General features: G+C 41.4%; 1 protein-coding gene across 7 annotated transcripts in view; it reads left to right on the plus strand.

Moving 5' to 3' along the window:
* The window catches only part of PCDH15 (protocadherin related 15), a 566,546-nt gene that overhangs the window by 519,710 nt on the left and 22,337 nt on the right, over positions 1-24,499 (plus strand). For 6 of the 7 annotated variants that reach the window (XR_002117515.2, XR_004160438.1, XR_002117520.2 and 3 more), the window contains 4 exons: positions 477-692; positions 4,531-4,619; positions 17,041-17,217; positions 21,450-21,668. Coding sequence is in view for 3 of the 7 variants with exons in the window: in XM_031554340.1 (XP_031410200.1) it covers positions 477-692; positions 4,531-4,619; positions 17,041-17,217; positions 21,450-21,668 (701 nt within the window). In the remaining 4 variants the exon portion in view is untranslated. Of the gene's footprint in view, positions 1-476; positions 693-4,530; positions 4,620-17,040; positions 17,218-21,449; positions 21,669-24,499 lie in introns of those variants that run through there. The other variant, XM_031554339.1, reaches the window with a different exon arrangement.

Here is a 24,499-nt window from a genome sequence, read left to right on the forward strand (position 1 = left end):
AAAAAAAAACAGTTAAAAATATTTTAAAAAGTACAAAAATAAGTGCTCAATCCATGAGAATGACGACTGCCTCCAAAAGAGGGACGACATTCTTGTCTGTGTGGGTGCGTTCCTCGTTTTCTCTTTCCTATTTAATATGTGCTAGCAAGAACTCAACAGTGGCTGTTTCTCAGGATTATTCTGTTCTTACCTCTTCAGTTTGATGAAGACCTGGAAAGTCCTCTTATTTTATTTTTATTCTAACAGTTTGGTGCTAATGTAGGAGAAAGAAATTGCTGGAAAAGCAAAACTCTATGCGGCAGAGTTAAATGAACCATTCACAGTAATAGCTGCTCACTGGAATCTGATGTTTTAAACGTCAGTGGGAAAGATTTGCTGGACCGATGTGCAACTTTACTTACAGGACAAGGTTAATGATTCTTTGTGTGAATATTTATTTTATTTGCCTATGCTTGTTTTTATTTTTTCCCTATTAGGCTGACGATAAAGACACTGGGAATTACAGTGCCATGCAATACAGGCTCATCATTCCTCCAATCAAGGATGGTAAAGAAGGTTTTGTGATTGAAGCTTACACGGGGCTAATAAAAACTGCTATGCTGTTCAAAAATATGAGAAGATCCTATTTCAAGTTTCAGGTCATTGCGACTGACGATTACGGAAAAGGACTGAGCAGCAAAGCAGACGTACTTGTAAGTATGAGCCAGGCTTTATCTTGTTAGAGCGATGAAATCTGAACACTACATAAAGCTTAATTCTAAGCAGACCTACAGGAAGGCCATAAACAGTGTTCTTGATCTTTACAAGTCACTGAAATAAAACTCTTTTTTTAAATGAGGAGCTTTTGTGCCTGTCTGAAATACCTTCACATTCCAGGACAGAGGTACTGATCTCAGTTACCACACCAGACACGGTGTTCAGTATTTTATTTGTTCAATGAGCAATTTTTCATGATTCAGTTTAAATTATAGCTGTTGATGTTAAGTGTGGGTTAAGTTATGTTCTGGGCATTCTGAACCCTGATGGCAGAAAATGAAGTGATTGTGCATTCTAAGTATAAGGTTGGTCAAATACCCAACTGTTTACATATCTGCTCTATCTGTTCTCTGAGACAGCAAGGTGCACTCAGCTCCCGTTCAGCATATGTGAAGCAGAGCTAGTATGTCTTAAAACCCCAATGAATAAACAAAGTAAAAGCTCACTAACTTGGTCTGTTAAGGTCACTACAGAGCTTCTCGGTCACAGTTAGATGTCTGTCTGGCATGCAGGGCAGGCACAGAGCTGAGCAAACAGGCTCTGAGAGCTATGACTTGTTCGCGTCTGGAAGAGAGAGGCAAGAAATAACTTTGGGCTAAAACTGCACTTGAAGCTTTCAGGGAAAGCGACAATTCAAAAATGGCATCAGCTTTAGGCCCTGACTTCCTTTTTTGTGCTTAGTAAAGGACATTGACTTAGCCCAGTCACAGGAACGATCAGAGCTTCATTTCTTCAAAGCCCTTATAGCATGATAGATTGGATTAATATTAGCATAATGTTGTAGGGACGAAGTACGTTATCTAGTTCATGGGAACACTGTCAAATGATACAGATGATAGCCATAATACTTGGTGTATTGAGTTATGCAGTAATTGAGCAAATAAGCATAATGTATGACGTCCTCGTGCTTGGCCTCTCAAAATGGCAGGGCATTCTCACGCAATGAGTGTGGGAAAACTAGATTCAAATACAGCCAGAAAGAAGTGGCATTAAAATTAGGAAGTGACGTTTGTCTCATTAATATATAGAGATGTATTTAGGTTTTCTTAGTGAATGATGGGCAGTCTGGCACAGTGTTCTTGAGCAATTACAGACTGACACTATTCTAACATGAAAGTTTAGGTTCTCACTGAATATGATCCGTACACAAAGATCCCTTCTAACCAGACTAAGCTGTTCTGGGCTTCATAGTTCGATAGGATTTGACCCGCTGCCAAGAGACACTTGTGCCAGTGTCAGGAGTTCAGACTGGAAGGTGTTACTGCTTTCAGTACAAGTTAAAGGAGTGCCTGTTGATGAGGGAAGTGAAATCAATTGCTTACATGCAAAAGAGCTGAGATGTGTGGGAAGAAGTTAGGATTGCACTGGGAACAATATAGGGAGAAGAGCACCACCAAAGGGACAGAACAACAAAGAATGGGGCAGAGTCAGGTATTCTCCAGAATCAGGATCAGAACAGTGCCTCCATATGCTGGCACTGTTCTGTGAGCAGCATAAACCACCAAATCCACTGGTAAAATGTCTTTGTACTATAGGGGCTGCTCCACATAGAGGCTACCTATCTGTTTTGCTAGCTGAGACTGGCAAGGTGGCTAAAGTCAGATATCTCAGTCTACAGTTTGGGTCTACATGATGGAGTTTTCCTTTATATCTTCAAGATGAAAGGAAGAAGTAGGAAATCACACTTCATAACGAGTTTGCTGCAAATAAGCACTTAAAGTCATTAAGGTTGGACTGTGAATACTTACAATGGTATCATCTTTAATCTAAGGTTTGTTAAAATTCGTAGGGTGTCACAGGACTCCTTTCCTCATCCAGCACTCAGCATCAGTTAGAGGTCAGGTAGTGCCCCAGTGCTTGGCTTTAAAAAAAATGGGAAGGTGCCTAAGGAATTAAACAGGTGATCAAAGGGAGAACACTTACGGGCTTGATGCCTTCCCAGCCTCTGCCACAAACATCCAGTTTGCTCTGCTACTAATTTAACATATTCTGAAATGTTCCTACTTCTCAGCATGTGTTCTTCAGATACTCATAGATGGGAGGCATCTGAACATGCTGACTGCCAGCCTTATGCATTATGCAGGACCAGATTTTTTGCTTGGTTTATGGAACAGCAAAAGCTTTCCAAGGAACGGTGGTTTGGATGGTCCCAGGTAACTGTGCCCCCACCACAGAGCGTTGAAGGTGGTACCTTAGGAAGGGCTTTCGCTGTCTCACCCCTTCCACCTCTGCTCTGAGCGCGTTTCCACTCCTCAAGTGGAAGTGAAGGGAACAGTTTATTCCCACAGCTTATCTCAGAACAGCGTTAGTTAAATCTGACATAGTTCCCCGGCTTAATGCTGTTTTATAATTGAAAAAAAAAGAAAATCTTTACGAGTGCATGTAGTATATGAGTTAGTGCTGCGGTGGTTTTTGTTCCATGCCGTTGGTTTGCTGTAGCTTGTCACAAATCTGTTTCCCTTTGTAAATCATAATTGTGGTTCCTTGAGCTTCAAGAGACATTTTGCATTCATGCAGTACTCAGTAAATAAGTGCAGCCATTGCTTGAATTGTGTAATGTAGTTAAGTATATTAAACTGTTCATTGCTTTAGAGTTCCTTTTAACGGCGATAGTCTAAGATTTATTTTGAGCTCATTATAATTCTGTATTTCTCACACAGAAGCCTGTACTGCTGATCAGTGCATCTGATGACATTTCAAGAACATTTGAATATTTAAAGTTGAATTAAGCTTCAAAGCTTAAATCGCTGTTTGATGTGAGAGTACATTCCAGCTTCTCTGCTGAAGTGCTTGCAGGGCTCACACTTCTCTTTTGAAAAGCGCACAGGTTGTTCTTTCTTTTAGAACAGAGTTGAATATCTCTGATTTTTGAATTTATCCATTTTAACATTGTCCTACTTACTTTTCCAAATTTAGCTCCGGAATCCTCTATAGACAGGTGGTACACGAGGTGTGATGTTTGCTGTCATCAGCAAGCTGGTCGATCTTGTGAAGAGAGAGCTATTGCAGGAGGCAACAAACATTTTAGAAGGAGGAAACCAGCACACATTTCACCAGAAGGCAGCTTTTGCCTGGGATCATGTTAAACATAGCTCAAAGAAACTAGACGGGGAGATGTGGAGCAGTTTGCCAGCTCTGCTGAGTGTATTACACACTTGTAGGCCCTTCTACACACTCATGCTCCAACTTGTCATTGAGAAACAGAGGAGTTGCATGCTTTTGTGGTAGAAAATGCTGAGCTGAGAGTTTTTATCCCATATAGAGAGAGAAGTTAAAGGAATTTGAGGTAAAAGAAATACTTCCACTGATGGCTTCATTCAAAACAGATCAATAATTTAATTTTCTAACAAAGTATAATTTGATCTAATTGAATTAATCTGGTATTAGCACTTACCTTGGTGCATGTTTCCAAAGTTGGATATTCCTGTTACGTCATCAGAAATGCTGAAATGCTAATAAGTGATTTTGAATGTGGCATGTGGGAGGTTCATGATCCTGTAAGTAAACGCTAATTTACTGCTTCCTTCCAAAAAGCTGCGTACAATTCTGATGTGGATCTCCAGTTACAGTTCTGGTTAAATATTTGCCTGCAGTTTATTGGTTCTGGCTGCCAAGCAAAGCAGGATTTCCCAGCTCTCTTACTCTGCAATTAAATGAGAAGTTGGTACATCAGCGCATGGCTGTGAAGGCAGGAAAGCAATTATTCCATTCTGTTTGTACAGAGAGGATGTTACACGTGGAAGTGCCAATTGAATTTCACTCTTTTGTTTCCAGGTCTCTGTGGTCAATCAGTTGGATATGCAAGTCATCGTCTCTAATGTTCCTCCCACCCTTGTGGAACAAAACAAAGATCAACTCATAGGGTAATCAATTTACTTACTCTACAAATATCAGACAACTCACTGGTTTTGTGTTTAGATTCAGCCAGCAGTGCTCCCTTTGTGCCACAGTCTACTTGTTGCCAAAAGACCTGGTTTCGGTGTGGGTCACAGTAGGCTAGGTGATGGCACTGGCTCCCCAAACCCACCATTTGCTCCTCCTCTGGAAGGAGGCAGAGCTAAGCACGTCTTTGCTTGTATTCTTGCCCGCTTTGCAGGCTCAGACCTGGTTCAGAGCTGTCCCTCAGAGCACGGTGGAGCCTCCAAATGCTGATGACAGAACATACACTGCTGAAAATCCGGGATGTAAAATGGGTAAAGCATGACTCCACGAGGCTGAGGCAGTGTGTCCACTGAGGGGTGATATGGCTTCAGGTGTGATTGTATTTGGGCAACATCATTGTAGGGGAAAACAGAGTTTAGAAAATTTATTCTGGTAGAATCAGTACCACTAACATAACACAAAAGTGAAAAGTCAGTAACGGGGTGTTATTATTGATCTGTATTGAATAGAACATGTTGGGGAGAGGAGGACAGGTCATTGGAATCATCAGTGCCTCCCAGTTCAGGTGTGGTATTTTATCGTACTGAGAAGCTAACAATAAAGCTTTTGGTAAAATATGTTTTAATAGTGCTCATACATGTCAGCAGCAGCTTCCAGGAGCCAGGTTTTCAATTCTACTGTCCTTTAAAAAGGCAAGTATAATTTTCTGTATGTTATGTATGGCATGTAACAATGAACTGTACAATATAGGAAAGAAAATGCTACAGGTGGTTACAAACATTTTGGCATCACTGAGTTCAGTGATTAGTGGTATTTCTTAGATATATACAGATCTGATCCATCCTGACTACTGTCATACCTTACCAACTCCACAGAAATTGAAATAGCTTGAGGGTGATGATAGAATCGCTCACTGAAAAAGAAGTTTGCTGTCTTCATTGGGCTAGGAAAAAATAGTCCATGGATTCACTTCCAGATGTTTAGGACGTGTTCTGTCTTTCTTACAGTTTCTCTGATCGATTCTAACATCAGAAGCACTTGTAAAGTTGCTCAGGCAATCGTATGTGCTTACAGGGAGTCCGCTTCCTGGAGCTATGAATAATAGACAAGTCTGCTTGCTTAACACTAAGATTTTGCTTTCAGAAAGTGTCAAGTGTTGGTGTTGACTGGATAGTTGAAGAACAGCGTATCTTTTCTTTACAGTAATATGAAAAGTTGGCCTCCGCTTTCCTAACCCTTCCAGGTCACCGTAGCATGCTTTACTTTACACAAATTTCTTTTGTAGCTCCCATTTTGTTGAGTGCAGAAGGCAAACACGTTCAGCCCTGCAGGTTTTTACACAATGTAGCGCAGATCTTAGAACATTAATTTGGATTTAGGCTGCGTTTGAGGTCCTCCCAGTTCTGGATTGTCATGCAGCCAAAGGAGCTGCCAGCAAACTAGAGCTTTTCCAGAGGGCAGTCTGAAGGTGGGGTAACACAAGCCAGCCTTGATAGAAGAGTGTCAAGTGCGTGATGTGTTGGGGGACTGAGACCATGAACGCTGGAACAGGCAGCGTAGCAAGAGCAGCCAGAGCTAATATCTTCTCAACCTTTCTTGATCCCTGCAAATATCTCCTTTTGTAACCACTGGAACAGCTTGTTTCCAGCTCCCAGCAGATGTCAGCAGTGTTCAGAGCCCACATTGTACTGTAGATGTCCCTCAGTGCTTTCCTCCTGGGCTCAGTATCTGGCAAAGCCTGCCACAGTCTTGGAAAACAGCCTAGAGTAATGCTCCTCAGTCTGTGCTCCAAGAATTCCTTTCCTGCCAGATTAGAAATCTTCCAGAACAGTTTCTTGCTGTTCTTAGTCCTTGCGCATGGAAGTCTCTGACAGTTGTGTAAATACTTGACAGTGAGTGAAGCTTTCGAATGAGAGGAAACATGAAATTTGCAAAGCCAGCTTTTGAATGCTTAAAATTAGGTTGGGAATGCTTTACCTCTGCAAATGCTGTGAGGCCAGGAAATGAAAATGGTGTAAGAATGTCGCTTCTAAAGGTGTGTTTTTAAACACAACCTTTGCTAGAAGGGGTTATGTGAGCATTGTTAAAGAAGTGCTGCATTGTTTTTTTGAAAATACTGATAGAGATGGAAAGCTTCAAAAGTTCTTCCCGTAAGTGTCTCTTTCACATAGAAATCTATTTGTTTCACTGTCATGGTCAAATTTCTTCTATCTTCTCCCTCAGGTTTATAAGAATGTATTCTCAGTATTGTTGCAAAGGCTTTAACTATTTAAGCGGAATACAAAAGCAAAACAATAGGAATTGGTAATGTTATGCTGCACAATATGGAATCACAGGCAGAGGAAAAACATGTTAGAGACTTTCTCAGGCTAAAATGCTTTGTCTGAAAAGCTTTCTAAATTAGCTTAGATTGTCTTAGTTCAGCTGGGACAGAATTGTTTTCTTCAGAGTGCCTGGTATGATGCTGTGTTTTGGTCCTAGGAGAAGAACAATGCTGATAACACAACATGTTTGTAGCTGCTGCTAAGCAGTGCTGTACAGAGCCAAGGCCATGCACAGCAAATGGCCCGGGAGCTGGGAGGGAACAGAATGAGGATGGCTGACTTAAGGTGTCCAGAGGGATATTCCATACTATATGACATGAAGCAGGAGGAGTTCTGAAGGGGGTGGGAGTTCATCTCTCTCTCTTCTATTGCTTGGGGGCTACTGGGCATTGGTCATCGGGTGGTGAGCAATTGCTTGTGCATCACTTGTTATATACATTCACATACATATATTCCGTGATTTGCCATAACTATAATAATAGTTATATGTAATAAAAAAGAATACTTTTCCTTTTCTCTATCTTAGTAAATAGTTTTATCTCAATCCACCAATTCTACTTCGTTTTTTCCAATTCTCTCCCCCACCCCACTGGGATGGAGGCAGTGAGCGAGCAGCTGTGTGGTGCTGAGCCATCTGCTGGTTAAACCATAAGTCAATGTGGAGCTCCCAGTGTGGAGCTCCAAGCAGATTTTACCAGAGCGTGTTAATGCAGGGTGTAGTGGTGGTTTGATAATTGCTGGTCACAATGTTAATTTTTTCCCCTATTTATGGACTCTATGGGAGTCTTTTCATGGAACTATATTGTGCAGCACCTTGCTTGCTGCTTGTTTTTCCTGTTGCATTGTTTATCATCTACAGAGTTGGATTAATGTTTTTATTTTGCTGTGCTGCGTGGCCTTGGCCTGTATTGTGATGAAATTGGCAGCTGAGAAACTGCTGGTTTGTATGCATTCAGCATTGCAATCATCTTTGGGCTATGGAATCCATATTGTTGATACTATCAATAATTACACACTTTGCTTTCTCTCCTCGGGGAGCCCGGCTATGGAGGAGATAGTGGAGGACACTTTACAGCAGTTCCTCAGCCTCCCTTTCATTTTTCTTTCTTTCCACAGAGCTAGTTACAATAGCTCTTGACAATTCTGAATATCCGTCAGATGTTCAAACCAGCAGATTCCTATTGCTGTGTCATGAATGTGTTTCAGGTTATGTTTGAGATTAAAGCGTTATTGAAGTATATCACCCAGAGATCTGCCCTGATGCAGGATAGTTCTGAGTGGTAGAAGGTGTGGGATGATATGGGCAGGTGCCTAGAGCACTGGACACTCCCAGAGGTTTGGAACTTCACCTCTGAACAGCTGCAGAATCCTGTATCTAGTAGAATATTTGGAAAAGGTCTACTGTTGCTTTGGCAATCCTATAAAGGCACAAATCACTGCAATGTTTTGGGGCCTGCCCCACGTCTATCAAGCTCTGTTAAATGCTGTTCAGCATCCTCAAGGGGAAGAGAATACTTCTGGATCTGATGACAATGCAACGGTCCCTCCAACTGTGATAGACCCTGCAGTAGCTCCAGTTCCTGAAGCAGGTCCTATGGTTGCTCCAAACGTTGAGACAGATCCTGCTGTCAATCCAACCCTCTCAGCAAGCCCTGTGGGTGGTCCAACTCCTGTGATGGGCTTTGAGGTTGCTCCAGTTCCTGTGATGGAGCCTGCAGCTGCTCCAACACCTGCGACAGATCCTGCAGTTGCTCTGGCCTTTTTGATGGATCTTGTGGTTACTCTAACCCTTCTGAATGGCCCTGCAGGTACCGCGATCCTCACAGCCAGTCTTGAGGTTAATCCAACCCCTGTGACGAATCCTACAGCTCAACCAGAGAACCAACCAGTGCCTGTAGCTGTTGCGCATATAAGCAAGATGAAAAAATGTCTATGAAAGTCAGAAGGTTTTGCAAAAAGAGCTTATAAGTTTGGAGAAGACAGAGAAGATGGAGTGGGGCCATCACAAAAGCAGGAGGAAGAGAACTAAACCACGCAACTTTTGACTGAGCTGCGAGATTTGTGAAAGTATTACGACCACTGTCCAGGCGAGCACATTGCCACTTGGCTGCTCCAGAGCTGAGTTGGTGGAACCGATAGCCTGGACTTAGTGGGCAGTGAAGCCAAGCAGCTGGGATCTCTTTCTAGAGCCAGAGATGCTGACAGAGCAATTGGAAAAGTCTTTCACCCTGTGGTGGTGACTTGTCAGCCTTGAGGGAAAGGTATCCCTTCAAGGAAAACTTGGTAGTTAACCCAGGCAAATGGACCACCATGGAGAGAGGTATATCCAGCACTTGAGGGAACTAGCTGTGGTAGAGATGATGTATGGAATTAATTTGGATGATGATACCAGCTCCCAGGATCCAGATTACACGATGCAGATGTGACCGATGTGGCAGAGAGGTGTATAGAATGCACCGTCACTGTATGCCAGCACCGTGATAGGAAGGAACTGGAAAGATGACAAAAGTCCAGCAGTAGATGAAGTGGCTGTGGCTGCTTTGACAACATGAAGATGCTCTTTCTTCCTCCTTACACGCCTGTGTCTCGACTATTGAGGAACTGTCCCAGAAGGTCCAGCAATTCAAACACGATATGTCTTGTTCCCCACCCAACCGATATCTCAGCTATTAGAAGTAAGTGTTCCTCTGCTTGAGAGAGAGGATGCACACCGTGTACCATCCTGTGGTTTTACCTGCATGACCATGCAAAGGGATATGAGGAAGTGGGATGGAAAACCCACCTTGCCTTTACAGGCACAGGTAAATGAGCTGCAAGGGAAAAAAAGTCACAACAGAGGGTCCTTCCTGGAAAATGGCAGCTCCCGTTTCCAGCAGGCAGTTCTCCAGACAGAGAAAATGGTCTGATCTTATCTTTGAGGTTGACAACGAGCCTTTTGGTTCTCATACACTAGAGATGAGTTAAACCACAACACAGATGGTGCATTAATTTATGAAATGAGAACATTTGGTATAATTCATTAACATAAAAAAGACTATCATTAGCAAAATTGGCCACACCAGAGGTTATTCAGCTCTTTTGTGTCACTTTTTATGCCAGTGGAGTGCTGTTAAATATTAAGCTTTGAGAATATACCATTAACCACCAATTGCAATACACTGAGTTAAAAAAACTTACAGTTGATCATTTTGGAAATTGTAGCAATCTTTCCTTTCCCCTTCCCACCCCCCCCCCCAAAAAAAAAAAAAAAAGTGATTTAAACAACTTTGGAGAGCAAGTTACACCAGATTCTCCCCAGCCGCCTGTAACATTCACTAGAGAGTGGTTACAAGCTATTAGGAAATACATAATTCAGAACGTTCGCACTGGAAAGGCTTACTCAGCACAGCCTGAGAAGTATGTTGGTTAATGGTCCAAGAAATACACCTCAGAAGAAAAGATTTAAAACATCACTCTCTACTTGGCTTAGGAGTTTTCACTTTCTGAGAGATAAAACGAGTATGTCTTCAGCTGATATTTCTGATGGTGTCGCGATTCCTTGCCATAATTCAATAAGCACCTCAGTTTTCCACCAGCTGCTTTAATTTCATCAACAAGCTTTCCATACCCTGTGGACTACACGTCAATGTCAGATTTGCCATTTCTTTCACCCACCTCGATTATGATGGTTCAGATGGGTCTATTTGTGTCTGCTGTAGGTGACAGGAAATGGTGTGAGGCTTAGAAGAAAATTCATGTGCATGTAGCTCTCCTTCAGGATTCTGGCTTCTCTCATCTGATAGGTGTTAGAAATGTCGTGTGCATTCACTTCCTTTGTATGCACAATACATATGGAAGATGACCTTGAAATGGAACTATGGGGGGGTAGCTCAGTGAGGTCTTCTATGAAATACTCCATCGTACTCCTCTCAAAAGGCTGTTTTAAGCTCTGCAAAAACTCTGGAAATAGTATTGCTTCGGGAACTTTCTTTTACCATTAATTCAGTAAGGTGAAAAGTAAGCATGGAACGAAAGGAGGTTAATTTCCATCCATATGGAGAAAATCTCCAACTTGGTGGAGGTGGAGTCATTCATGGAAAAAGTCTGATGGAATCACCTTATTCTGAGAAATGCATAGGTACAACTATAGCTAATTGGTTTACAATTTAGTAACAATTGTATAATAACTATATCTAGACACTAAACCCTTGACATTGCCATATCAAGAGATTTCCACTGTCTTCTGATTTTTTCAGCATGGTCTTGGTGGTGATTTTGTATTTTGACTTCATTAAAGATAAGTGACAGTGCAGCCTGCATGTATTTATGCAAAGGCAGACTTCTCAAAATGCTTGTACTGGTAATATCAGGGCTTTTGAGCTTGTTTTCTATCTGTTTTGCTCTGGGGAGCATTTTTCCCTCTCCTGGAATGGAGAGCTGAGGAGCTGCTAGCTGAGTTCAGAATTCCCAGCCCTTTGGCCCGCCTTTTCTCTGCCATTTTCCCTTTCACTTCTCTGTACTGAGTTGTTTCACATTAAAGGAAATTGCAAAAAATAGCAAATAGTGAAATTAATTAGACATTTCCCTCCAAATGACCACATTGTGTTTCATATCCACACTATGATTCTATGATTCTAAATTTGACTGCTTGTAGAATGACACCAGGTAGTGGTTGCAGTGTATGGTGGTTAACAGAGATCAGCCCTTTTCTTGGGTGATCTTTGTTCCCACTGTGATCAGGATGATTAATTAATAAGGCTACATTCAGTAAATTAGATGATAAAGACTGGGGTTTGTTCAACTTTAGCGTTTCCATATAGTACTGTCAGCTGAGAAGCACCGGCTCAGCGATCTCCTTCCTCAAGAATATCAACTGTTAATGCATTCTGCTGATGCATTTTCTCTGAAGCACTGTAATGCAGTGCATGACTTTGCAGATGAATCTGTGAATTTCTGCTTTATTTTGAAATTGCTTGCTATAGCAGTAAAAAATCTTGTATGCTGGGATCTGAAGATAGGTCCTTGGGTCGAAGTGAGGATGAATGTCTTACTGTTTGGCTGAATGGAGTGTAACGTTCCCCCTGCAACTGGGGGAAGTGATGATGAAACAAAACGCTGGAGCGTGCGTAGGGTTTGTGGAGGACAGGATTATTCATGATGAGCACAAAAGGAGAAAAAAACCTGAAGTAATACGTAAGAAAGCAAATTTCCTTTATGTTGAGCAATAACCCAATGTGCTTTTATAGGATTAGGGTAACTAGGTATAAAGACATTATCTCTTGGTTGTTTTCTAAATAATTTAATGTTGTTACATGCAGAGTAAATTGGCTCAGCGGTGCTCCTTCCTGCCTAGGTACATGCTTTGTATCTAATTTGTATTATGTCTGATAGAATAGTAGAAATAATCATTATCAAAAGCTTTTTGCAAAGAAGGAGCATTCTCAAGTTCAAAATAAACCTCATTTCCAGCTTTTTTATTTTGCATACCAGCACAAGCTGACTGCTCTGTGCTCTGCTTTGTTGCCAGATTTACTTACACTTTCAAATACCAAGAGTTTAGACTTGTTTTGCTAAGAAATTGTGGGGAACCAGAATTGTCAGTTAGAGGTTACAGACTATATGGTCTTCATTGCTTAGAGCTCAGAGTCCACAGTGCTTGCTATATCAGAGTCCTGAAGGAAATACGATTCTTATTTTATTTCTTAAATAATTTTATCCGCTCCAGAAACTAAATAAACACAGCAGGCTATCATTGTCAGAGAAAGGAAATACTTTTTTTTTCCCCATGGAATTTTCTGCTGAGGAAATTGTGCACGCATTACATTGAGGTAATGGCAAGAGTCTAAAACATCCTTCAGACTGAGTTGTTTCTTCAGTTTGTGAGCAGCTTCTGAGCATACGCATACAGCCGAGCTCAGGGGTGTCTGGAATGTCGCAGTGCTTTCAGGCTCTGTTGTGCATCTTCTCTGCCAGTGAAAGGTCTATAAAACTGGATGCTGCCTTACCAAGTCTTGAGCAAGGACTGTGAGTGTTACAGAGCTGCCATTGCCACGGGGCTCTCGTGTGGCTGATTCCATATCCCGTGCTTTCAGGTGGATTAGCTGGTTCGTGTGGAATTTCACAGTGGTTTCCAAGGAAACTTTATAGAGAGCCTTATGTTTGCCTGTTCTTCGCATCTTTCTCAGCAGCAGGTCTTGTGTCAGGATCTCTCCCATGCCGGGATATGGCTGGTGAGCTGGATCCATGCTGGGGTGCAGCCCTGTGCTCAGCAGGAGTCTTCTCTGCCTGGGATGGGCTGCAGCAACCTCACCCCCACCATACACAGTGCTGGCCGCTGCCTGGAGCTGCTGCTTCCCAGGCTTCAGGGTTGGACCTCCTGGTTTCTGAAGCATTCCAAGAAACAGAATGCTGCATAAGAAACCAACAGACCTGTAGTGGACCATATTTGAGTTCCCTGAATATTTAGGGCCATACTGTGTCCTCAGTGGCAATGAAAATCCTCTTGTCCTTCCTTTCAGTCCTCAGGCATTGCTGATGGGAATTTGGATGGCAGTAGTAATGAAGATGAACAGGGAGGAACTTATTTTCATTGCAGTGTATCTGCAGAGCTAAATGGAGTTAGAGCAGTAGGAAGGCATCATTGCCACTTAATTTTTGGTTCTACCACTCATGCACGCCACTGTGGAGAGAGGATTGCAGTTCTCATTGCATTAACAAGGAAGAGGTGAATTTTAATCAAACTTCGACTAATAAACACTACAGAACTGCACATGCTGCTGTAACTTCAGGCATTTTAAAAATTGGCCTTCTGACAAGTGTTGGATGGAGCTGGCCACCTAGTCAGGTCTGTTGGCATGCAAGCTGAGGTGAATGACTTATAAAACAACTTCACTGGGAACTGCCTTGTCTTTAAGTGCAGTCTTTAATTGCTGCTTTTCAGTCCTCGGTGTGTTTTTTATATATTTCAGGCTCAACATTCAGTTTGTGTGTTTCAGATGAAATCTTACTGATGCTCCACCACGCTGTGGTGTGTCTTGTGGTGCCAGTTAAAGCCAACAGCTGCAATGTGCTTAAGTCTGATAGTAGTCTGTTCTTTGTTCTCCAATTTGAATTATTAAAAGCTATTCTCAGTGGCAATGAGTTCCAGCAAAAGCCATGCCAGGAATTTGTGAGAGGGAATTTTATTACCGAGTTATGCCAGAAGTGACCCAACATTGGAACCATCCAACTTTACAGGCTGTTTTGTGTTGGGGAAATAATAGCTGTGTGCAAGGAAGCAATAGCAAACTCCCTCGCAGTACCTAAAGAGGATTGTGTACTAATGAGGGAAGCAGACGTTTTATGGACTTGTTCTTTGTGAATCCGTGTGCAAAACACCATTCTAAAGACAGCTTACGGTTTCTTTAATCCCTCGTACTCACCTAATGTTTAGGGATTTGTTCTGTCAAGATTTACCTGGCAGAGTTGTTGTTATTCAGGTGGCTGTGACAGGTTAGTGCCCTGGCTGCCAGTTACACGTGTGCCAGAGGCAGAGATGGGAAGAGTTTACCGTATCTGCGAACTGCAGGCATGCAGCAGGGCACTGGTCAGCCAGCTCTGTGCCAGCCTGTCTGCTTCTCCTTGCTGCCTCTGTTATCACTACGAGAATGGCTCTGCACTAACAGTGTGTATTCATTTTGGAGAGAGAAGAGGACCTGTGTCTGACAGATTTGCGTCTTTTGAAATCTTGGGGAAATGCTTCTGTCTTAACGGCGTGCTAAATTTTCATGTGAAGAGCAGAGTAAGGAAATGGATGAAGATGTATCAGTGGTTGTGCAAAGTTACACGATGTTGGTCAAGTAACCTCAGCCACTGCAGAAGATTTTGTGTAAAACACCAAGTGGCTTCCAGAAGAAATGGGCTCACATTGCACCAGGGGAGATTCAGGTTGGACATTAGGAAATACCTCTTCTCTAAGAGAGTGGTCAAGTGCTGGAACGGGCTGCCCAAGGAGGTGGTGGAGTCACCAACCCTGGGGGTCTTCAAGAAACATTTAAGTTTTGTACCTAGGGGCATGGATTAGTGGGAAATATCGGTGGTAGGTAGACGGTTGGAATGGATGATCTTGGAGGTATTTTCCAACCTTGGTCATTCTACAATTCTGTAGTCACTTTTAGTATGAGATTGGTCTTCCTCTGCGCCCTAGAGCATGCATCTTGGGTGCACCAGGCAGTATGCTCCTTCTCATTACCTTGTCTTGCATCCTAAGTAAACTATTGCTTTTTGATGTAATATTTCTATCACATAAATTAGCCCAGAAACACTGCACTTCCTCAATAGCTCATAGTTCTGATGGAATGAAGAGACTTCCAGGCTTCTCTTATTTATCTCTGCCTATTTTTTGCCCTTGTATCCAACATTGATGGTATTTGATTTTATGCCCTTGTTTATATACCTCTCTGTGGTCTGCCCTTCTCAGCCCCAGTTTGTAAACCTCCCCACATCAGCATGTTAGCATGGAAGGGTGATTTTCCCTTTTCCTTTGGGATTAATTCTATCTGTGCCCAACAGCTGTGGATAAAGCTCTCCTAAAATCACTGTCTAAGCAGCTTTCCATTCCCCTCCTGGCTCCATCCACTTTTACTGTTGTTTAGCTCCCCACCATCTCTCCTGTTCGCGCCGTCTTGATGGGAGCACCAGTTCTGCTTGCTGCATACAGAACTTGAAGCGTGTACAGCTGAGCTGTAATACCACCGCATCTCCTCGTGGTTGGATAAGGAGTGGTGCAGGTACACAGAAGCAGTCTGCTACAGGAGCTCAGCAGGTTTCACAGGCCCCATCAGAGCAGCAGATCAGACAAGTTGGAAGGAAATAATACATGTTTTAACTACAGTAAGATACTGCCCTTTTTAAAATCGCTCGTTAGGTCAGCAGTGAGTTGCAAGCATAGCTTCCCTATAAAATCCCACATCTGAGGCTCAGGTGTGCTTGCTGTCTGTGCAGAAACTTGTCAGGTGCTCAGTGATGTCCTTGCACCATTGACATTTTGCCTCTGCAGACACACCACAGACACTTCAGTATGACCACATCTGATTTCTTTGTTTGGAGGGACATTCTGCAGACATCCGTTCTCACTTTGCCTTTTTGAATATTGTAGGAATAAGTTCACATTTTATGAATAACCCCATACACAGTTCTTATTTGAAAGCTGCAGAAAAATATGACATTTTGAATGTGGAACAAAGTCTTCCAGAGTGTATAGTAAGATGTTTCTGGACAGTAAGTAGACAGAAAAAAAAAAAAAAAAAAAAAGGAACTATCTTCAATAATAGCGTGCTGCATCATCAAGAACAAATGACAATTAAAATGAAAAAAAGGATTTTTATTTAACAGATTTCATATTTTCAGAATTGTAGCATTCTTTTGTATCGTCATACTGTTATACATATCTTCAGTGTGCCTTTATACATTCTGGCAGATTGTAATTAAATCTCCTCTTTGGAAAAAGGACATATTTGTTTTGGTTTATTCTTGTTATGTCCTTGTTATGTTGGGCATAGCTGCCTCCAAATTCTGCCAACTTATCCTTCTTCTGCTTGCTAAACTTTCGCAATATATTACATTCTTTTCTGTGGTAAGCCGGTCAACCCAGTATTCCAACTTCCTTACAGCTATAAAACTTGCTCATGCCTTCCAGAGTAGCAGGTATTCTGGCACCTGATACGTCATGCTGTGTTAGAGGACCAGAGGAAATATCCCACAGAAAGTGGTTGAAATTGTTGTTTCTGGGTGTGACAGGTTATTGTATGCACCCTGCGTGAGGCTGGAAGTGAAGAGCTCTGAAACCATATGGCTAGACAAAAGGATGACAGGGTGGTGTTTTTTGGGGTGAAATATAGATGGTGTTTCCCATTTAAAACTCAACTGATGTCATAAGTACAAAGCGGTGGACCTAAGGACACTGCTTCTGATGACCTCTCCTAACACTGCTGAGCTTTTCCCAAGAGTTGAGCATTCAAGAGGTTATGTTGGAGTGGAGTTTTTTAAGTAAAGTGCTCTAAAAGTTACCATCCAAGTCAGTGGTTATTGTCTAGTAGTATCTCCTTCATGTCACCTTTAGGATTCTGGAACGCTACGTCCAAGATCAGATTCCTGGTGCAACTGTGGTGGTGGAATCCATTGGCGCACGGAGGTTTGGGGATGGATACTCGGAAGAGGATTATACCAAGTCTGACCTCATGGTCTACGCAATTGACCCACAAACAAACAGAGCTATAATGAGGAATGAACTTTTTAAGTAAGTATATTGTTTGTCATTCTTTTCACGCTTCTAGGGACTGTGTTGAAGCCTGTCGGTCTGTCTCTGTTAGTAACTGGTCGACACAACAGGAACAGAAAAAAATCCTTTGAAGAAACCGGTGTACAGTGCCTACTTCTGCAGTGCAAACAGCTTGAGATCCGTTCCCATGAACTGAACAACCCCCAGTAACTGTGTTTGTTTGAACGTTCTGCGTGCGTATCAATGCAAGGAAAACACTAATGCAAGTCCTCCTCTAAAGCTGACTCTTTTTGTTTCTTTTGCACTTCTGTGTTTGCTTTATATCTCAATGAAAACTAGACCAGACTGCTCAGTGATGGCATAAAGCAGCACCTCAGTCAGCAACCTATAAAGCAAATGGCTGTGAGCTATCTCAGTGGACTGTGATTGAAAAAGGGCTTGTTCTCTCGAGCTCTTAATTTAGTACAGATGAATTATAGCATACTAAAGCTCTGCATATATTCGGAGTTTATAGGTTGGAAAAGATGAGTGTGATCAGTCTGACCTGGTATAATAAAGACCATAGGAATTCCCAGAATTGATTCTGTTTTGAGCACATCTTTCAGCAAAGGAACTGCTCAAGAAAATCCAATCAGCTACAACCTTTGTGATGTTATTGCAGGGGTAATTATTTTTACTGTCAAAAACTTCAGCTTTTTTGCCTTTTTTTTTTTATTTGTCTGGATTCAACCACTGAATTTTATTACAACTGTGAGTGCTAGATTGAAGCACCCAATTGGTGCTTTTAATGTCTCGTTCTGCCAAAACCAAAGCTTATGATCACATCATCCTCTCAATTTTTTGACAAATTCCTTGTGTTCTGGACTCTGAAACACATTTTACGTGTCTTAATCGCTTGCACTTTTCTCTGGACTTCCTCCGGTCTCCCAGCATCTCAGTCATACAGTCTTTTTCGGTCTTGGGAGCAGCAAATCCTACCTGTTACTTCTTCCCTTCTGAGGAGCAAGGTTCTTCCAGTCATAACTGGTTGGAAGTATGGCTGAGGTGGGAACCCAATAAAAATATTCAAGGTCAAAAATGAACTGTGTGGTGCTGCGCAAGTTCAGAAAACAACTGTGACCCTGATGATGGTTGGAAGTCCTGTGAACCCTTATCATCTTTGGAAAGCACCCTGTGGATCCACTGGTGTTTATGTATGGAGTTTGTTCAAGTCCACGGGGAGAATATTTTCCTCTTGCAGGCTACCTTTGGGAGAAAACGTTTCCTCCTTCATTTTGGTGCCCATTGAAGAAAGTAGAAAAGTCTTTTCAAGGATGTTCGTGCATCCACAGAAGTACACTGAGAAAGAGTTAAGCTAGTTAGAAAACAAATTTTCAAGTGTGAACGGAAGGTTATGCGTTCGCCTGGTTTGAAAATGCATGGGATATTATCAACTTAGAAACAATCCCATTAGAATGCACCATGTGCCTGCATGCTCAGCTTTTTTTTTTCTTCTAATTCTCTCCCTGCTCTTCAAAAGCTTTTAAATATGTAAATTAGCAAAACCCTGGGGAATGCTTTCCAGGCTTTAGGGTAGAGGTGATAAAGTGTCAGCTTACTAAAAGGGGAGAAATGAAGCAAGAGTTTTGTAGCATGGAATCTAAAGTTAACAAGTTCTTGCTATCAACTGGGTGAATCTCAAGAGATTTCACTCAGCTCAAGTACTTGCCCACATCTAAAAAGAAATTCCTTCTGTGACCATCTTCCCTGGAGTTTTTATCACTTGAGAGATCACAGGACATAAAGCAGTGCTACTGGGAACGGATTGCCGGGAACCACAATCATCCTTCTGTCAGCCAGGAATCTGCTCAGGATCGTAGCAGAAAATAGATTTATCAGTGAAAGCTTCAATCAAAACAACAGGGCGTGATGGGAGAGAGATTGCATAGCTTAGAAATCGTCAGTATAACAGCTGCCCTGTGTTCCTAATTGCCAGCCGGGGAAAATCTCTGTCTGTCTGTTAATTTTCCCCTGTCCTGTACTTTGTTAGACTGATAAACAGTGAGAGATTCATCCTTTACCTTAGGACTCCTACAACTGATTCCCTGACATCTTTATTAACCAGGAATCTGTCTTGTTAGGCTGAAAAATGTCTGAATAGTAACTACACTTTGATATTGTCTCCTTTGTCATACCCCTAAAAGACTTTGAGGCCACTTAGATAGTACTGCAGACTGAAATTATCAGCTTCTTTTTTTTTTTTCTTATCTTTCATATGAAAGGGTATTTGATTTATTAGAGCATAAAAAAGTGGAATTCAGAAATTTTTTCCTGCATACATTAAGAGGAAAATGTCCACCATTAGAAATAAAACACTTACCCTGTCTGAATCCTTTTGCACCGTGTGTCATGCTTCACGATGGAGTTAATGTGCACTGTTGAGTTACGAACCTGGTAAAATAGGGTTTGTCAAGAAAATGCTAACAGAATTTTTAAGAGAGGCTGTTAAAACCTTGCAGAGATTTAATGCTGTCCTAGCTGAATGCTGTGTTTGGCTAACAAGGACTTGCAGCATGCACCACTGACATCTAGCGTACAACAAAAGAATTAGAGCTCTTTTTGTACTTTTTTGCAAGTATCATTGCAGATCTTCAGGCTGTGAATAGAGATTTTTGCTCCGTTACACAAAAAAATGTTTTCTGGAAGAAGCCACAGCATTAGTTGTTGAATATTGTTGAGTTGAGTTGAATATTAGAAGAGCATAGTAATACAAAGGCAAACAGATCTTCAGGATGCCTTGGTTTGCTTCTGTAGGATTGAAGGTGTGTGACTAGCTAAGGCTCCTCTTCAAGCCTGCCATCATAAAACTGATACTCAGAGTTCTGCTATAGCTCAGAGCCAGCTGGATCCTCTTCATCCTGATGGGTGCCCCTCGCTTTGAACTTTGTGGCTGGAGTTTACGGAAACTACTTGGCAGCTTATGAAACGGTCAACCCTCACTTCCAAAGTGATTCAAGAATTTTTATTTTTCTTTGGAAATTAGAGCCCTGCCCTAAATAACTCCCAAAGCAAATTTTGTTAGCAAAAATACTGGTTTTTTTCCAAAAAAAAAGTCACCGAATGAATATTTTCAATTAGATGGGAAATGAAATAACTTTCTTGAGATCTGGTTGCCGCTCTTGAAGCCACCAATTATCAGATCAGACAGTCAACTTCTTCCACCACATTTGCTCTTTCACAGAGTTTGTTAACCTTGATAATCATGCTCTTCAAGCTCCTTTCTTAGGTGGTGCACTAAATCTGAAGGTGAGCAGAAGACGAACATTGCTGTAGTTTGCAGGCAGTGTCAAGAGCTCCTGGTTAGCTAATCCCTGAGATTTAATCTTTGTGCCTTGTAGGGCTACTTAATACCACCTAAAAATTAATGGGAAGGTTGCTCTAAACTAGAATAGCTCAAAGTCAGTGAAAAACCTCCATGTTGTGCCAGATTTTGAAAGGACACATCATTCAGCAACTCTGGTGTTCATTCCCACTGGAGGTGAGCTGATCTCATCATTGTCCTCTGTGCTTTCCTCCTGCCATCCTAAGGAGAGTCAGAAAGTCTTTCAAATAGTTCATTACGGAGCATCAGCACTGTGATTTAAGAAAATAGTAGAGACATGGAGCCTAACTAGGCAGAGCAGATACAAGAAGAAGGTTCAGAATTGTTGCAGCTGTGCAGCTGCACAAGCAGGGAATTATTATTCTTAGTTGTTTTTTTTTTTTTTGTAGTATGTTTTCCCCCATGGCTCTAATATTGCAAGGAAGGTCAAAAGGGAACAAAATGGATGAATCTCCCACCAAAAACAAATCGCCCTAACAAACTGAGGGAAGTCCTTTCTAAATTAGCTGCCTTTAGATTAGCATCAGGTTGAACTTCAGTCTTAAGGGATGTGTGCCATGAGGGTTAGTTAATCCTTTGCAACAGAGCAGTACAGAAAAAAAGCACAAAGCAAACTTTACCTTGCTATTCACAGCATGAAGAACTTTTTGCCCCTAGAAATGAGAATAAGCTCCAGCTCACCTCTCCTTTTCTGTGTTTAAACTGCGTTCTGGCTTTAAATACATTGGAGTTATCGCTGACAAAGAGATTACGGGGAATTACAGAGATTCTTAAGTACGTAAAGAAGGGGTATGTGCCTTATCAGAGCAGAGCTATTAGCCCAGCTACACAGTAATTCGAACACAGTTAATGACCTTGGCTATCATAGTTTTCTGTTTTGGCACCGAAGGTTCCTCGATGGCAAACTGCTGGATATCAATAAAGAATTTCAGCCGTACCTGGGACAGGGGGGACGCATCCTGGAGATCCGCACCCCGGATGTGGTAGCAAATGTCAAGAAGCAGGCGCAAGCTGTAGGCTACACAGAAGGTGCATTGCTGGCTCTGGCCGTCATTATCATCCTGTGCTGTATGCCAGCTATTTTAATAGTCATGGTCAGCTACAGACAGTAAGTACTCTTACTCCTTTTTGTGATTGCATAGTTGTAGTAAGGATGCTACATTTCTTAGCTGCGGCTCTTTGAAAGATTTCCTTTATTACATACAGGAAAATGTAGTCGGCATTCCTCACGTCACAGTAGTTGGTTAAGGCTTGGTGAGGGTTTGCACAGAAAGAAAAGGCGCAGGAAATGTCTTGCTATATTTCTGAAGTTATGGTCAGTAACTGTTTTGGAAGACATCAGGAAACACAAAACCAAAAGCCAGGCATTTGAAATGCAAGACCTGGATTCCGTGCCAAACAAACAGACAAAGATTGCTGGCACAGTAAGTGAATCCAATATCAGATTGTGTAGCTCAGGCAGAAGAAGAGGAGGACTTTACTGTTTTGTTATTTAAATCCCAAAATGTTCATGGTTTTTTTTCCCAAGCTGTGTGCTTCTTAATTGCAAACCTTTAATGAAGAATTGATTTTATGCCTTTTTAGCACTATCCAAATCAACATAACCAGAATGAACCTGCTTGATATTTCCATTCGTCTTTCATAGACATAGAGTTTTAAGTAATTGAGCTAACAAGCTAATGAAAGGACTGAGATCACTAACAAGTTCATGTGAAATGGACGACTTCAGGTCCACTAAAAATTACTTAGCTTCTCATGAAATAGTCTTATTGCACATGCATGCTCAAATCAAAAGATGATCAATAATTACAAAATCAAAACATAAATAATTTGATGCATCTTCTCCAGTGATGAGCTTCATTAAGCTTTTGCATCCATCAGTCTGTATCACCATGTCCTTCTCTCTCCATTTTAAAATTGGTGAACAATCTCTCCTCTCCTCTCCTCTCCTCTCCTCTCCTCTCCTCTCCTCTCCTCTCTCCCCTAACCTCCGCTCCCTTCCATAACAGTATATCTCAGAACTGCTTTACATCTACCAAACTCATATGTAAAAATCTGCGGCCAGTGAAATACTGCTGAAGCAGTTCAGTAAGTTTGTTATTATTGATTTTATTTTATTTCCTTAAGAGAGCTAATAGCAATATTTTTCCTCAATACTGGTTGTTGAGGAGCTCTAAGGAATCTTCCTAGCTTCATTTCATGAAAAATCACATTTTAATTTTCTAGAAGTATGATTTGGAGTTGGATTTATAGCAGACCAATGTAAGTACATTATACTTTTGTGGAAAATGTATCACTGAAGAGGACCAAAGAAGATGTAAAGGCTTTTTAACGTTAGTAAATTCCAAAAGCTAACCTAAGCCATATGGTCTTTACAGCCTTTTTCTCCTTTTTGAAAGGCATTTCAGTATTTTTCCTGGCAAAGTAGATGCTTTGGTCCGACACTGAGTGTGGAAATTACAGTGGGATAAAAATGTAACTGTCATACTCACAGCACATGCAATGGAAATGATAAGATTTTCTCACCGTTAAAACTTTTTATGTGCAATAGGTCCATTTTTCAGTGCTTTCCAGACCAGTGACGATGTTAACATACAGTGAATTCATTTCACTTACTAAATCTTGTAAAAATACTAGTTAGATTGCATGAGTTATCTTCTATGTGGATAATTATCGCTGTCAAATTGTGGCTCAGTGCCTACATTTATGGCTTTTGTAAACAAGGCAGAAACTCATTATTCCTTGGTGTTAAATCGTGCCCTTAAAATACACTGTCCAGTGTACCCCCAGAAGGTAGGCACATCATTTATATAATGTACAAAAAACACTGTCTTCTAAATAGAAACTAAAAACAATATTCCTTCCCCACTGGAGACGTTTTTTGTCACATGTAAAAGAAGGAGTTACAAAAACTCATCCTCACTAGTCTACCCGCTGAAGAAATACCACAGTATCCTCTTTTCCCATCTTTTCTGCTTGTGTGCATGGCAGGGATTTGTTTTCTGTAAGCCCGAAGCAATTTTCCCCACTGTAATTCATGTTTATGCTGACTGCAGAATTGCTCCAAGAGTATTGCAAATAGCAGCTTAAACACTGTTCAGCTCTGGAAATTATGATTCTTTAAACATGTCATTAATTCTCTAATTTTATGTATGGAATAATTAAGTAGCATCTAGTTTATCACTCCTATTAGTTTCACTGTTTAGGACAATTGCTTGCAAACAGAATTAATTTAACCTTCCATTTTATCTCTTCATCTTTTTTTTGCATAACAAAACAGATTCAAAGAGTAAGTATTTATTTTCTGGTTTGTTTCTAATAGTTTGAATAAGAATGCTGACAGCTTACCAATGTTAGTTTTTGAGAAGGGTGACTGGAATTCAGTGAGACTCGCTTCCTACACTCCAGTTTGGTCCTGAGCATCACATGTGTCAAGGTGTTTTAGTGCTATTTGTATGGCTACACTCCGTGTTGTATTAATGCATGCTAACACGTTAAGTAAAGCTGTCATCCACAATATAGCCTGTTTCCCACAGGGGACAAAAAAAAGGATTTCCCTGTTGTAGTATTCCTCAAACAAGCAAGTGCACGTCAGACTGGAGTGCAAATGAGAAAGCATGGGTTTCATTTTCAAGATATGGACAATAGAATTTCTTTGTTTTACAGTGAATTTATCTATGGGGAAAAAAAAATGGGGAAAAAAAATCGGGAAAACTAATGAGAGAAAAACTCACCGACCAAATGCAATGAGAAAGGAGTTGTAAATGTAAAAGTAAACTTTGCCAGGGGGTGTTTAACAGCACAATCTCTGGTGCTTGATTGAAGCTGCCGATCAAAGGAGTGTATTCTCTCCACTATTGGGCTTGGGCCACCAGTATAGATAAACCTCCTGATGAGAGCAGTGCCAGAGCCTGGAATTCCTTGCTGTAAAGTGGCATG

This window comes from Meleagris gallopavo, chromosome 8 (assembly GCF_000146605.3).
Source record: "Meleagris gallopavo isolate NT-WF06-2002-E0010 breed Aviagen turkey brand Nicholas breeding stock chromosome 8, Turkey_5.1, whole genome shotgun sequence".
NCBI lineage: Eukaryota > Metazoa > Chordata > Aves > Galliformes > Phasianidae > Meleagris > Meleagris gallopavo.